We start from the raw sequence: 13,671 nt of genomic DNA, 5'->3' as shown, positions 1-13,671 counted from the left end.
ACAGGGTCCGGCTGCCGTCGCCGCAGAAGCCAGACCTGGGAGGCAGGTGCTGGTGCAGAGGGAACCCGGTCTACCCAGGTGCTGCGTGACCTGGGAGAGGGGCGGACTCCCTTGCCCGTACCGTCTCCTCCTCCTCCTGCCCTGGACGAAGTCCAGCCGTGTCCTCGGGGACGGCAAGACGAAAGCCAGGGCCCCGAGTTCCTGCTCCACGGAAGGACAGCCCTTTGCAGCCTGCAGGTGGCTGCGAAGCGGTCTCAGCCCCCACCCAGGTGGCTTAGCTTGTTCTGGCCACTGCGTTCAGGCTCCTTCCTGACACCTGCCTGCGGAGCCTGTGAGGCCGTGGGCCGTGTGGCTGCCGGGACCACACAGCTGCGAGCTCCTGGGTGACAGAGCGAGCAAACGCACAGCCAGAGCGTCACCAGGTGGGCCAGAGCGAGCGAGAGGGCTCCCTCCTGGCGGCCGTGAGCAGATGGCGGCCAAGGCCCTGTGGGCCGTGGAGGGAACAGGCGAGTGCACCGTGTGAGTGCAGGCCACCAGCCAGAGTGCGCCTTTGTGCCCCAGGATGCCATCCGCTTGGGTGTGGGACCAGGGGCTTTCCCGAAACAACCAGTCAACCCCCAGACTTTCAGGTCCTCCCGTGGCTCATCTCCCAGCCAGACCCTCCCTCCCCAGGCTGGACGGACAGGCCTTCTGGTCCAGCACCTCCGCCTGCACCGTTCTGACTCCTATGGCGCGTGTGCGGCCTTCCCCGGCCCCGCCCCCAACCGGCACAGGAGGGAGGGAGCGCCTTTCTTCCGTCCAGTGATCTTGCCAGTGTTTGCGCACTCAGCGTGAGGACCCGCCCCTGCCGCCAGCGTGGTGGATGGGGGAGACCCGGACTGACTGTTTTGCAGTAACGACATCACCTGTTTTAATCCACGTGACCTGTCTTTTTGAATGGGCATTTTACATTACTCCTCTCTCTTTCAACACATTCCCATTTGATACCCTCTCCCAAATTTATGTAATATGAAAATACTTTATGCTTGGAAGTCTTATATTGATCACTATATAAACCAATCAGCAAAAATTATATATACTTACGAAAGTGTTTAACCTTTTTATTTTGGAGCATATTGTTATTACAGATATTGTCAGCTTACAGTCATACAGCAACATAAATATATTGTGAACTTAAGAAAATAATTGTTAAACACAAAGTAAAATGCTATTGGAAATGTATGTATCTGTTAATGAGATGAATGATTAATATATTCACATAGGAATATTAATTATTGCTAGAACAATATTAGAGCTTCTTCCAACTTTCTCTTTTGTAAATGTGCTGAAAAATCTTGTTCATAAAGTAAATATTGTAGAAGGATGTTGAAGGTTTATTACAGTGATGTTTTCATCTTTGTACGACTCCTAAGTTGTGCATTTAAAACCACCTAGCGGTCTATCATCAGAAATAATTTTTAATTATGTTTCAACTGACAGCCCAGTTAGATCCAACTGCAACCCTTAAAAGTGAAGAATCGGGGAACATCTGACTTGCAAAAGGATTTTTAAAAAGGAATCCAACCATTGATGGCAAACACGTTTTTAACACCCCCCTCCGTGTTTTGAATGGCTTCTCACCTGAGCCCCCCCCCCCCCACTCAGCAGGGCCTGTGCCCCCGGCAGTGCGCCAGAGAGAGCTCGGCCTCTGAAGAGGAGGTGCGCCTGGGCGGGGCGCAGAGGGGAGAGTGCAGAGGGGAGAGCGCAGAGGGGGCCTGCGCTGCCCGGGGGACGGGAGGCCGTGTCAGGCCGGGGGTCCGCAGCAGCCGGGGGTCTGGAAGCAAGCCCCGTGGAATGGCGCGCCTTACCCGCCCTGGAGAACTACCGCCCCACCTGCAGTGAGCCCTGGGGTGAGGGAGTCCCGCGCCCCTGCTGCTCCCGCACCCTCCCCCACCCGTGGGTCCGCCTGCTTCTGGGACTCCGAGCCGTCTCCAGCCAGCCGGCAGAGGGGGAAGACGGGGACCATCACGTAGGAGCGTGAACCTGAGGTTGCCCGTGAAGTAGTCCACCCTAAACCTGTCTGTTACATGCGGAGCCCCTGGCCGTGCATACGGAATCGTCAAAGTGACGGGGTCTCGTCACGCACCTCGCACGGAGTGCCCTTTGACCTCAGCGGCCCAGCTGCAGGTGTCGGCTGGGTGGGCGGGTCTCCTGCGCGGGAAGCAGGGCGCTCAGGTCCCGCGGTCCCAGGCGTCCCCACCAGTTCTCAGCGTGCAGTGCGGCGAAGCACGGCGTAGGTTCTTCACGCTCCGAGGAGAGGGGTCTGTGGTGTTTGTTTCACTGTGCATGTCAGGCGACCTCAGATCCGCAGCCTGTCACTACACGAGTCCTGCCCACGTTGCACGGTATCCACTGCCTGCAGAGGGAGAAAAGGTGTGGCGGGTTTGACAGCCACACACAGGCGCCCAACGACGCATGAGCACCCGACACCCGTGGGTGCACAGGGGCCAGTCCCCCTTCCATGGACTCGCCTAGCAGTGGGTGCTAAGCACACACACAGGCCAGGGTTTACGGGGAGCTGCGTTTGGTTGCTGCTGCTTCCGCTGGGCTTGAGCGCTGAGCGCGGGGCAGACCTCGGGGCAGGAGGCTGGTCTCACGCTCTCTCCCCGCCTCCCCGCGCTTTGTCCGGGCCCCGGGCAGTGAGTCCAGAGCAGCGCAGTGGTCACCGGGGAAACGGTGGAGCTCCACGAGGTTCGGAATCGAGACGCTTTAATATTCTTACGTGAAGTCTCATAACGTTCAAGATGTTTACGACTGATGTGGTGTAATAAAAGTTACGTTCACTCAGTTCTCAGAAAATGAAACTGAATGGGTAATTAGCATTTGTTGATTAGATTTCATAGTATATTAAATAATTTGGAGAAGCAGGCAGGCAGAAACCAGATGGTATGGGAAAGCTCACTTAAAACAAAACCCACAAAGCCTCAAGTATAGATGAAAGTACTTCCATGGTTCAGAAACGTATCCTGGACTGTAATGAAGAACAGACGTAAAGGGTTATTAGAAAAGGTCCTGAAACTTATAGAACATTATGTAACTAGTAAAGGTATAAATAAAAAACAGGCAACATTATAGTATCAGGTCGTATTTCAGACCTGGGCTTGATGCCCAGATTTTTATAGAAATGTGCCTTAAACTCAGTAATCAACCATAAATGACATTCCTTTACATATCTGAAATATGTAGAAATTGATGAAACTCCTCATCACTTCCCCAAAGTCGAGTCCTGACTGGTTGCCCGCGGGCGCCGGTGAGCTCTCACCAGGTGACGCGACGCCCGCTCCGCGTGTGCTCGCTCTCAGTGCCCAGGGGCGCAGGAGCCTGGCGTGGAGCCCACGGAAGCCGCCACGGCAGCTCCACGGTTTCCGCGGATGCTGGTGTTCTCATCTCGGCAGTTCGTCGTCGTTGCAGTGTACTTCCCAGCCTTTCTGCTAATTTCACTTGAAAATGGTTTAAGTCACCGGAACTGAAACTGACGGTGGGGGTGGGGACGGTGCGGCCACTGTGGGACACCACGTGGAACTTCCTCAGAACACTGAAAAGGGAACTGCCTTACGGCCCAGCGATTCCGCTGCGGGAACACATCCCAAGAACCCCAAAACACTGATCTGAAAGAACGCATGCACCCCTGTGTTCACTGCAGCGTTACCTACAATCGCCGAGCTCTGGCAGCAGCCCGAGGGCCCGCCAGTAGGAGAGCGGATGGAAAAGCCGTGGTCCGTGTGCACGGTGGGACACCACTCGGCAGTGATGAAGGAGGAACTCTCACCCTTTGCGGCACCGCGGATGGGCCTGGGGAGCGTGTTGCTCAGTGGAATGAGCCAGTCAGAGAGAGACGAGTACCGTAGGGTCTCACTCACACGTGGGACCCAGTGAACAACATGAACTGATGAACAAAACAGAAACAGACTGGCAGACACAGAGCACAGACCGACAGCTGTCAGAGGGGAGGGGCTGGGGGCAGGGTGAAAAGGGCGCGGGGGTTACGGACGGAACCCCACCGACACCGACAGCAGCGTGGTGGTGAGCAGAGGGAGAGGGGGCGGGGCAGGCAGGAGAGGGCGAGGGGGGCAGACGGCGGTGGGAGGGGACTTGGCTTGGTGGTCAGCACACCGCACGTTACCCAGGTGATGTATAGTATTGTGCACCTCAAACACATTAACTTTGTTAGCTGAGTCATCCCAATAAATTCAACAAAAGTGCAGAAAAGGAGGTGGTGGTAGGAGAATGGATAGTCTGTCTGGCTCCAGTTGGAGAGAGAAGCCACACAGCCACTTGAACAGCAGGACGAGGCAATGGACCGTGGCAGCTGCGAAGCTTCCTGAACGTGGCCGTCTGGGGCAGCCTGTGCAAGGGCAGCCTCTGCCCTCCGAGCTGACCGTGACCCCGCAGAGGCCTCCAGGCCTTGGTGGGGAGGCCATGGCTGCAGCTCACCGTGTGGGAGAGAAGTCACCCAGGGCCTTGCTGGGGGACTCTGTCCTCTGGAACTTTCCAGAAAACCTACTCCTCCAGGGAGCTGTGAGACCGTTTCTGGGGGGATTGTCACCAGAGACGCTGGGCGCAGGGGGCAGGCTGCGCAGGAGCCCGCCGAGCGAGCCCCCAAGCTGGGAAGGAGGCCCTGGTGTCCCTCCCTGGGAAGGGAGCCCAAGGGGCACAGGCTCCGTCTCTCGGGGCAGGCACTCCCGGGTGAGTGCGGGCTGGGCAGGACCCGCTGGCAGCGTCGGGAGGCAGGGAGCACCTGAGACCAGGCTGACCTCTCCGTGTGCGTGTGCGTGGTGTGTGTGTGTGCGTGGTGTGTGCGTGTGTGCTCGCGTGCTCGCGCTCTCGCGCGCGCAGCCTGCCTCCCGTGAGCGAGTCAGCCCGGGAGGGCGCTGAGAGGAAAGCACTCGCGGACCAGCTGCTGTCCCGCAGGCCGTGGTGCCGGCCAGAGGGGAAGTGAGCACAAACACGCGTGTGTGCCTGTGTCCCCCCTCTCCCCGCGTGCGGGCGTGGCAGGGGCGCCACCACAGCCGGGGCCGGGGAGGCACCCCTTCTCCGTTCTGAGCCCGTGCTCGTTTTACCATCTGGGTGTGCGAGTGGTTTCCGTATTTTTATTTTTGTCCTCGAAATAGTAGTCATAGTGAAAGGTCGTTTTTGTTATTGTGGCTGTTTCATTTGTCTTAAAATTCTTCCTGCTTGACCAAAACACGAACCCTCTATGAGCACCTTCTCCATTTTGAAAAGCCATGCTGGTCCGTGAAGTTCGAGTCTGGAGCGCACGGCACCGCCAGCTAAGGCCCGTCCCCCTGCACTGGGGCAGGGCACGCGCCCTTCCGTGGGGGGCAGGGGAGCGTCGCACGGGGAGCCTGGACACCCACCCGGGTCCAGGATGCCCCACAGCGACGACGCACACGCTCAGGCCAGAACCTCGACGGTAGCTAAGGCTGAGCGCGTCACGTGTGGGGTCCCGCCCAGAGAACCGGTGACGGGTGTTGTCGTCACTTCTTCAGATGGCAGGCGTCGGCGAAACAGTGTTGCCGAGGCCTCGCAGGGCGCAGAGAGCAGGGCTCAGGTTTGGGTGGGGGCCTGGCCGGCTCCGGAACGCTTCAGGGCTTACACACGTGTCTCCCAGCCTCCCCAGACCTTCCAGTGTCTGAAGAAAAACAGAAACGGGACTAAGAAGTTAAAAATGGAATTTTCAGAAGTTAAAAAGACCGCCCTGGCCGGGTGGCCCCGGTGGTTGGAGCGCCCTCCCCTGCACCAAAAGTCTGCAGGTTCGGTTCCCAGTCGGGGCACAGAGGGAGGTCAGCGGATGGATGTCTCTCTCTCCCCCACCCCTCCCTCCCTCTCAAATCAATAACACATCTTTGGGTGAGAATTTAAAATAAGTAAGTAAATAGAAAGACCAGTAGATTATATATTGTGCGTATGTGGGGTTTTTTACACACACACACACACACACACACACGTAATTCCTATAGAAAGGGGATGCACTGTAGAAAGGAACTTCGTAACTTGTTTTGAGAGCTGAAGGAATCCCGTGCGTGTAAAACTCAGACAGCCTGCACCGCACCAAGGCGAGAATCACGGCAGCAGGTTATGCAGAGTAAAGCGGTGCGAGTGGGAATGTGTCTTCGTGTTGTCGGGGTCACAGGAGTGTGTCAGGCAGGTGTGCGTTTGTTGCGGATGGACTGTGCTGGCTTGAACGTGGACGTGTCTGCCCCGTGGAGCAAGAGGCCCGCACGCCGGGCCTTCGCTGGGGCTGTGCGGGCAGCTCAGCAGAGGGCCCCCCGCCGGGCCCCGAGCCCCCCTCTCTCGCCCCTGAGCCGCTGTACGGTCTCCGCCTGCACCTCTCCTCTCCGGCAGGAAGGGGGCGTGACTCGCTCCGTCAGCTCCTCCGAAATGCCCTCACCCGGCGCGGGTTTCGTCCTCCTTAGCTGGCGCCAGGTCAGAGGGCCTCACCCCCAGATGCACGGGGAGTCTGGGGCAGCAGGGGAGAGCTTGGTCAGGATCGGCTGAGACGCAGGGCAGCCGCCCTCTGGCCCCGGGGGCCAGCTCAGGCTGCCCCCATTGTTGTCAGTAGAGTGCTGATGGCCCACGGCCCCGGCTGCTGGCTGCGCACGGCCCGCAGAGCCCAACGGTATTCGCTGTTTGCCTTTTACCAGCAGTGTGCCCCGACCCTGGCTTACACCGGTCGTGGTGCCTCACGTGGGGCTGACCGCGTGGACACTTCAGGGCCAGCGGGGTGGCGTTCAGTGAGGAGGGAGGGAGGCGGCGAGGACCTGCTGGGAAAGAACCGAGCGTCACATCGGGCCCCCTGGCCCGTCCACCTGTATGCAAGACCCAAGTGTTAGGATACATTTTCCGTTCTAAGTCACATTTGCTAGTGAGCCAATGGAGAAAATTCAGGAAGGTAGAAACTTTGTCAATATATAGAATCAGATGATGGACAACGTCGTGATACACAGGGTGCAGCACAAATAACGCCCCTTTTTGTTACATAACAGTCTTTTATTACAAAACCATAAACACGTGATTCTGTAACATAGCACCACCACACTCAAGCACACCACGTGACCGTGTAGGTGGCGTGTTCACATTGCTGTCCACCTCACACGAGACTCACGGCTGCTGTGCAGCGCTGAGCCACAGAGGTGTCCGGCCTGGTGGCGTCTCTGGGCCACGCTGGAAGAAGAAGAGTTGTCTTGGGCCACACATCCAATGCACTGTGACTCATATCACAAAAACGCTCATCCTGCTTTAGGTAAATTGACAGTTTGTGTTGAGCCGCATCCGTAGCCTCCTGGGCTGCGTGTGGCCCGCAGGCCACGGGTTGGACACCTCCGGACGCTTACGATGTTGTCAGAGTGAGCTTTAGACACACGCTCTGCTGATCGACACTCCCTTTAAACTGTGTTTTCAGGTCCTTGCCTACACTGAGGGACTTCACGGAAAATGGATGTTCAGCGAGATACGAGCTGTATTTTCACGACGTTCCCTTCTGCAAAACACTGCTTTGGAAGTGTTCATGGCCAACCGAAGTAAGTGCCCCGCGATATTTCAGGAGAAAACGTGCTCAGTGTGAATGCCCTTCATTAGACGGCGTAACTCTGTCTTGATTTTCCCTGCTGTATTTTTCTTTGTTATGCCCTCGCTTAAAACAAAAACGAAACAGCATTAATGTGTTTGAAAATATTAGTCCTAGATTTCTCATGGATAAAGTTATGCAGAAAGGTGATTTTCCACGAAGATACATTACCTTTACAAATAAGTGGTAACGAGCCCTTGAAAGTGATTCCTGAAACTGGGGTCGGCTCTCCGAGTTTTCCTGAGTCACGTTTTCCCTCCGTCCGCAGCCTCCGTCATGTTTAACTTCCCCGACCAGGCGACGGTGAAGAAGGTCGTGTACAGCCTGCCTCGGGTCGGCGTGGGGACCAGCTACGGCTTGCCGCAAGCCAGGTGATTCGAGCGTGCCGTACATTATCCGTGGGTTTTTAACATAGTTTCTTTTTTAAGTATATTCCATTGATTGTGCTGTGTTATAGTTGTCCCAGTTTTCCCCCTCTGCCCCCCCTGCCCAGTACCCCCATTCCTTCCATCAGCGCCCCCCACCTTAGTTCACGTTCATAAGTGATGCGTGTACGTCCTGTGGCTTCTCCCTTTCCTATACGCTCTTAGCCTCCCCCTGTCTATTTTATAGCTACCAGTTATGCTTCTTATTCCCTGTACCTTCCCCCCATTCCCCCCTTCCCCCTCCCAACTGATAACCCTCCAAACGATCTGTGATTCTTTTCCTGTTCTGCTTGTTCACTTAGTTGGTTTTGGTTTTGGTTTTGGTTTTCGTAGATTCAGTTGTTGATAGTTGTGAGTTTGTTGTCAGTTTAATGTTCATAGTTTTGATCTTCTTTTTCTTAGATAAGTCCCTTTAACATTCCATATAATAAGGGCTGGGTGATGATGAACTCCTTTAGCTTTACCTTGTCTGCAAAGCACTATATCTGCCCTTCCATTCTGAATGATAGCCTTGCTGCGTAAAGTAATCTTGGATGTAGGTCCTTGCTTTTCATCTCTTTGAATACTTCTTTCTAGCCCCTTCTTGCCTGTAAGGTTTCTTTTGAGAAATCAGCTGACAGTCTGATGGGAACTCCTTTGTCGGTACCTCTCTGCTTTTCTCTTGCTGCTTGTGAGATTCTTTATCTTTAACCCTTGGCATTTTAATTATGATGTCTCTTGGTGTGGTTTTCTTAGGGTCCAACTTGATTGAACTCTATATGCATCCTGGACTGACATGTTTATTTCCTTCGCCAAATTAGGGGAGTTTTCTTTCATTGTTTTTCCAAATAGATTTCCAGTTTCTTGCTCTTCCTCCCCTCCTCCCGGCACCCCCATGGTGTGAATGTTGGACCCTTGACGTTGCTGCAGAGGCCGCTTATTGCTACCCTGATACGTTTGGGTTCTTTTCTCGCCTTGTTGTTCTGCGGCGTGGCTTTCTGCTTCCTTGTGTTCCAAATCATTGCTTTGATTCTCAGCCTCGTCCACTCTGCTGCGGTCTCCCTGCAAGCTGTTCTTTATTTCAGCCCACGAGCCCTTCGTCTCTGCCTGGGTCTTCTGTGTGCCGCTCGCTGAGCTCCCTGAGCATCTCATAACCAGTGTTCCGAACTCTGCGTCTGACAGACTGACTGCTCATGTCCATTTTGTTTAGTTCTTTATCTGGAGTTCTGATATGTTCTCTCATGTGGGCCACGTTTCTTTGTCTCCTGTTTTGGCAGCCTCCCTGTGTGTGTTTCTGTGTATTAGGTAGAGCGGCTTCGATTCCATGTCCTGGTCATGTGGCCTAATGCAGTAGGTGTCCTGTAGGGTCCAGTGGCACAGCCTCCCCTATCACCCAAGCTGGGTACTCGAGGTGCACCCTTTGTGTGGGCTGAGCACACCCTCCTTTTGTAGTTGGGCCTTGGTTGCTGTTGGCGGATCAATGGGAAGGATTTACCCAGGCCAGTGAGCTGCAAGGGCTGGTGGTGACCACTGACCACCAACCTCTGCCCTCTGCGGAGGATCAGCTGTGCAGGGGCAGGGTGGTTGTGCTCTGAAGTGCCCTGTAGCATCCACTGGGTGCACTGGCCCTGGGGTTTCCGGGGGGTGCAGGCCGAGTGCAGCCCCCACCTGTGTTTAGCCCAGAGCCACCCTGCCTGAGCTGTAAAGCAATCTGAGATAGCTGCTGTGCTGGGCTGGAGGTTCCCAGGTGAAGCCAAGTTGTGAATCTAGGCCAGCTGCTACTAATGCCGACCCTGGGGCTCATTGAGGCCAGCTGTTGCTTGTTTGACAGGATTTAGGAAGCTGTGGAGCAAGACCAGCCATTCATATGGAAAAGCAGCTTTGTTGGGCCTGTAAGTTGGGTGGGGCGGAGTCTCTGGGGATTGCCAAGGTGGGTCTGTGTTAGCCAGGTTGATGGAGTCTCAGCTGTGGCACTAGCCTGCTGGCCTGTGGTTCTTCCTTGGGAGGGTTCAGAAAAGGGACAATGGGCTCTACTTGCCCTGATGCCAGACACCTCAGCCTCTCCCAGTATGTCACCGGTGCCCTTCAGACGACCACCCCGGTGCTGGAGCCCAGAGGGAGTGAGTCTGAGGAGGAGACTCCGTGTGTGGGTTCTTCAAGGGGAACTGCGTGGGGCTCCAGCAGTTTTTCCACCGACTCAGTCCCCGCTGGTGTTCACAGCCAGAGGTTGTGGAGACTTACCTTCCTGGCCCTGGAACCCTGGGCCGGGGGCCTGGTGTGGGCCTGGGACTCCTCCCCACCAAGATATCCCTCCCGGATTCTTATCCACCACACGTGGGGGAGGGACCAGCCAGTTCTGTGTCTGCACCCCTTCTACCACCTGGGTGGATGTGGTTTCTTTAATTCCACCATTGTCAGACTTCCATTCAACTCAGTTTCTGACGGTTCTGAGTGATGGTTGTTCTAAAAAAATTAGTTGTATTTTTTTTAGACAGAGGGGAAGGGAGGGAGAAATACAAGGAGAGAAACATCAATATGTGGTTGCCTCTCGCACACCCCCTACTAGGAACCTGGCCGGCAACCCAGGCCTGTGCCCTGACTGGGTGTCGAACCAGTGACCCTTTGTTTCTCAGGCCAGCATTCAGTCCGCTGAGCCACACCAGCCAGGGCTGTATTTAGTTGTACTTGTGATGTGGGTGTGCGAAGGGTGGGCCAGGTCTGCCTACGCCGCCATCTTGACCGGAAGCTCCTGAACGTGTTTCGTTTCCAGTAAGACAGAAATATAAACAGGGTTATCCCGTTACAACTAGTTTGAGAACCAAGGAGCTGTCTCTCTCTGCAGGCTGTTTGTAGGGAAAGAGGCTATGAAAACAGCCGTTTTAAGAAGGACACAGTAGTTAGAGCATAATTTTATGTAACACATATGTAAATGAGGGAGTAAAAAAGTTGACTGAATATCATCGCTAGTACATAATTAGGGCCTTTTACTTGCAATCTTACAAGAAACATACCAAAAGCCTCATGGTGTTTGTGATTGTAATGTAATAGCAAATAAATCTTTCTTACAAATGCTCCTTCATTAAAGTGACAGGACTCCCAGAGTTTACTGAGAATCGTGGTCGTTAATTATGGTATAATTATAACGATTTCCTAAGTTTTTCATCTTGGCACCTTTAAGCATACTTCTGACACCTTACTTTACTGAAGGTGCTAATCTAAGTAGAAAACGGCACGTTTTGTGTGTCCCCAACGCCCATCAGTGACCTTCGGGCCCTGGGAGACCGAGTGCGTGGCTGAGTGTGGCTCGGGAGACCGGGCTCTGCGCCACAGCGTCCTTCTCGATGTGAGGGGTCTGCAGTCGCCGCTGAGGCTCCTGGGGCCGGCGGCCTCGGGGCTCTCGGTGGGCGCATGTTCGCAAAGTGACCCCTGCAGCCTCGACACCCCGCCTTTAGACGACGGCCGGGAAGTCAGGAGGAGACACACGGGGGTCCCCCGAGGGATCCCGTTTTAGGGAAGAGCAGGTGCCTCAGAAGCCTCCGGCAGCCTTCCTGTCAGGTCACCTCCCCCCCCCCCCACCGACGGGAGTGATCACTGTCAAAGGGGAGCGCGAGTGCCGGCCGAGCCCACTCACCCCCTAGAGTTCAAGGGAAACTTGCCTCTGAACTCCTTGCCGCCTGTCGCCTGGGAAAGCAGGGTGCCTCTGGGCGAGGAAGGGAAAGACCGGGTTCGGGGAGACGAGCGAGTCCCTGGGCACCTGGGCACGGCCGCAGAGCTCCGCCCGGGGGGGGGGGGGGGGGGAAGGGGAGAGTACCCTCGGCCTGTCCCCCCTTCAGTGAGCTGCAGACGCATGAAGGACAGGGCCCGTGTCTCGGGCACCCCTAACCCGCAGGGCCTCTCGGCGCACCAGGCTGCGGGGGTGCTGGCTGAGCGCTGCGGCGTGCTCGTCCGTCCTCGACGCCCACGGGCACGGCTGCTCCCGCGCAGGGTGTCTGCTCGTGGACCGGCGAGCTTGAATGCAGCCACTGTAGACAGCGACGTACTTTCATAAAACGCAGGCCCGAGGGGACATGCGTGTGACCTGTCAGGAAGTGCAGTGGGTTTGCAGGACTCACTCCCTCTGGGTCTCCGCTGGCTCACGGCCATCGCCACCTCCTCTCCCAGGGTGCACAGCGGCTCCTTGAATCCCTTCCAGGATCGACATCAAGAGCTCTCGAACAGGTCTACCTTGTCCCTTTTTAAAAACGCTCTGCCTCCTGGCACCTTCCTCAGTGCCCCGGGCTCCGCAGCGGTCGCCGGCGGGCGTGTCTCGGGGGCCCGGGCCCAGATGCGTGAGGACGGCCAGAAGCTCCTTCACCGGCGCCCGTGCCCGTGGCGGGTGCTGTCTCCTCCCCAACCGCACCACACTCAGTCTCTCTGGCGGCTGGAGACCCACTGTTCCTGACGGGGAAGCTGGAGACAAGACAGAGGCTCAGCAGCGTGGGCTCCGCGGCTACTTCGCCCGACCGCTGTCCCCCCAGAGGCCTTGTCGGGGTTCCAGTCGGCCGACCAAAGCCCAGCTCCGCTGTGGCTTCCTCGTCCTGGGCCCAGAGGCCCGTCCGCGCGGCAGGCGGGGGTGGGGGAGCGCCAGGTCTCGGCTGGGGCCTGCCATCTACCTGCGGGGGCCGGGCCAGGGCCGGGGCCTTCGTAGAAACTCCCCACGTGCCGAGAGAGTGAGCCAGAGTGGGCAGGAGGGACGCGACAGCCTCGCCCGCAGCGTCTGTGCGCAGAGACGCTCACGGGCGTCCTGAGGCCATAAACAGTGACGGCCTCGGTCAGACCGGAAACACGGGCGCACGCACAGGCAGGGGCACACAGGCGGGCAGGTGAGCGGCTAGGTGGGCAGCCAGACACACACACACATGCGCACGCACACCCCTCGGTCAGTTCGGGCCACGTTAGCAGCTTGTCAGAGGGAGGGGGACGGGGCTGGCCCCAGCACGTCTCAGGGTTCATTCTCTGTTTCCTGCGCTGACGTCCAGCTTTGTCCGCTTCAGCGGAGTTCATCCAGGTCTGAGGGACTGACTCCAACCTCAGCTCGTGAAGAGACTGGTGTGTCAACAAAAACATATAAAATTCAAAAGCAGGTGTACTGCAAGAATGAGTGACTTCACAGATCACCGGGGCAAGCCCCCGAAGAGACGACGTGAGAGATGAGATTGTTGCTCTACGAGGGAAGAGCGCGAACCAAGGGGGTCTCCCCGCTGAGCCAGCGTGGCCTGCGGGACGCCTGCTGCTCATCGGCATCAGTGACTGTCGCTCACTCACCGGGCATCTCCCACGGGCCCGGGGCCAGGGGCGAGACTTCAAGGCTAAGGTTCGAGTGTTGTCTCCCTCGACTCTTCCTCGCTGAGGCATCGGTCTCCTGGAGCTTTGTGGCAGGCAGTCCCGTGGGAAGCAGCCAGCGGAGCTGCTGTCTGACAAGACCCGCCTTCGGGTGCACGGGCGGTGTCTCCTCACGCGGCCCCCAGCGGCAGAGGGGAGCCCGCTGCCCGGCGTCTCCCAGACAGCCGCAGCTGAACAACAAGGGGGTCCAGCTCAGCGCTGCAGAAGGGGAGGGTCTGGTTCGGGTGCGTTCTGTGTCTGGCCCGAGGTCAGAGCCCGCCCCCCCAATTTCCATTCCGA

At 56.8% G+C, this 13,671-nt stretch overlaps 1 protein-coding gene across 8 annotated transcripts in view; it reads left to right on the top strand.

Annotated features, from left to right (window-relative positions):
- The window catches only part of NBEA (neurobeachin), a 449,525-nt gene that overhangs the window by 361,769 nt on the left and 74,085 nt on the right, over positions 1-13,671 (top strand). For all 8 annotated transcript variants that reach the window (XM_036011183.1, XM_028526291.2, XM_036011184.1 and 5 more), the window contains 2 exons: positions 7,442-7,559; positions 7,875-7,977. In XM_036011183.1, coding sequence (XP_035867076.1) covers positions 7,442-7,559; positions 7,875-7,977 — 221 coding nt within the window. The remainder of the gene's footprint in view (positions 1-7,441; positions 7,560-7,874; positions 7,978-13,671) is intronic.

The sequence above is a fragment of the Phyllostomus discolor genome, chromosome 11 (genome assembly GCF_004126475.2).
Source record: "Phyllostomus discolor isolate MPI-MPIP mPhyDis1 chromosome 11, mPhyDis1.pri.v3, whole genome shotgun sequence".
NCBI classification, from domain to species: Eukaryota; Metazoa; Chordata; class Mammalia; order Chiroptera; family Phyllostomidae; genus Phyllostomus; species Phyllostomus discolor.
Note: the sequence above shows the minus strand (reverse complement) of the source record. Positions and strands in the feature narration are given on the sequence as shown.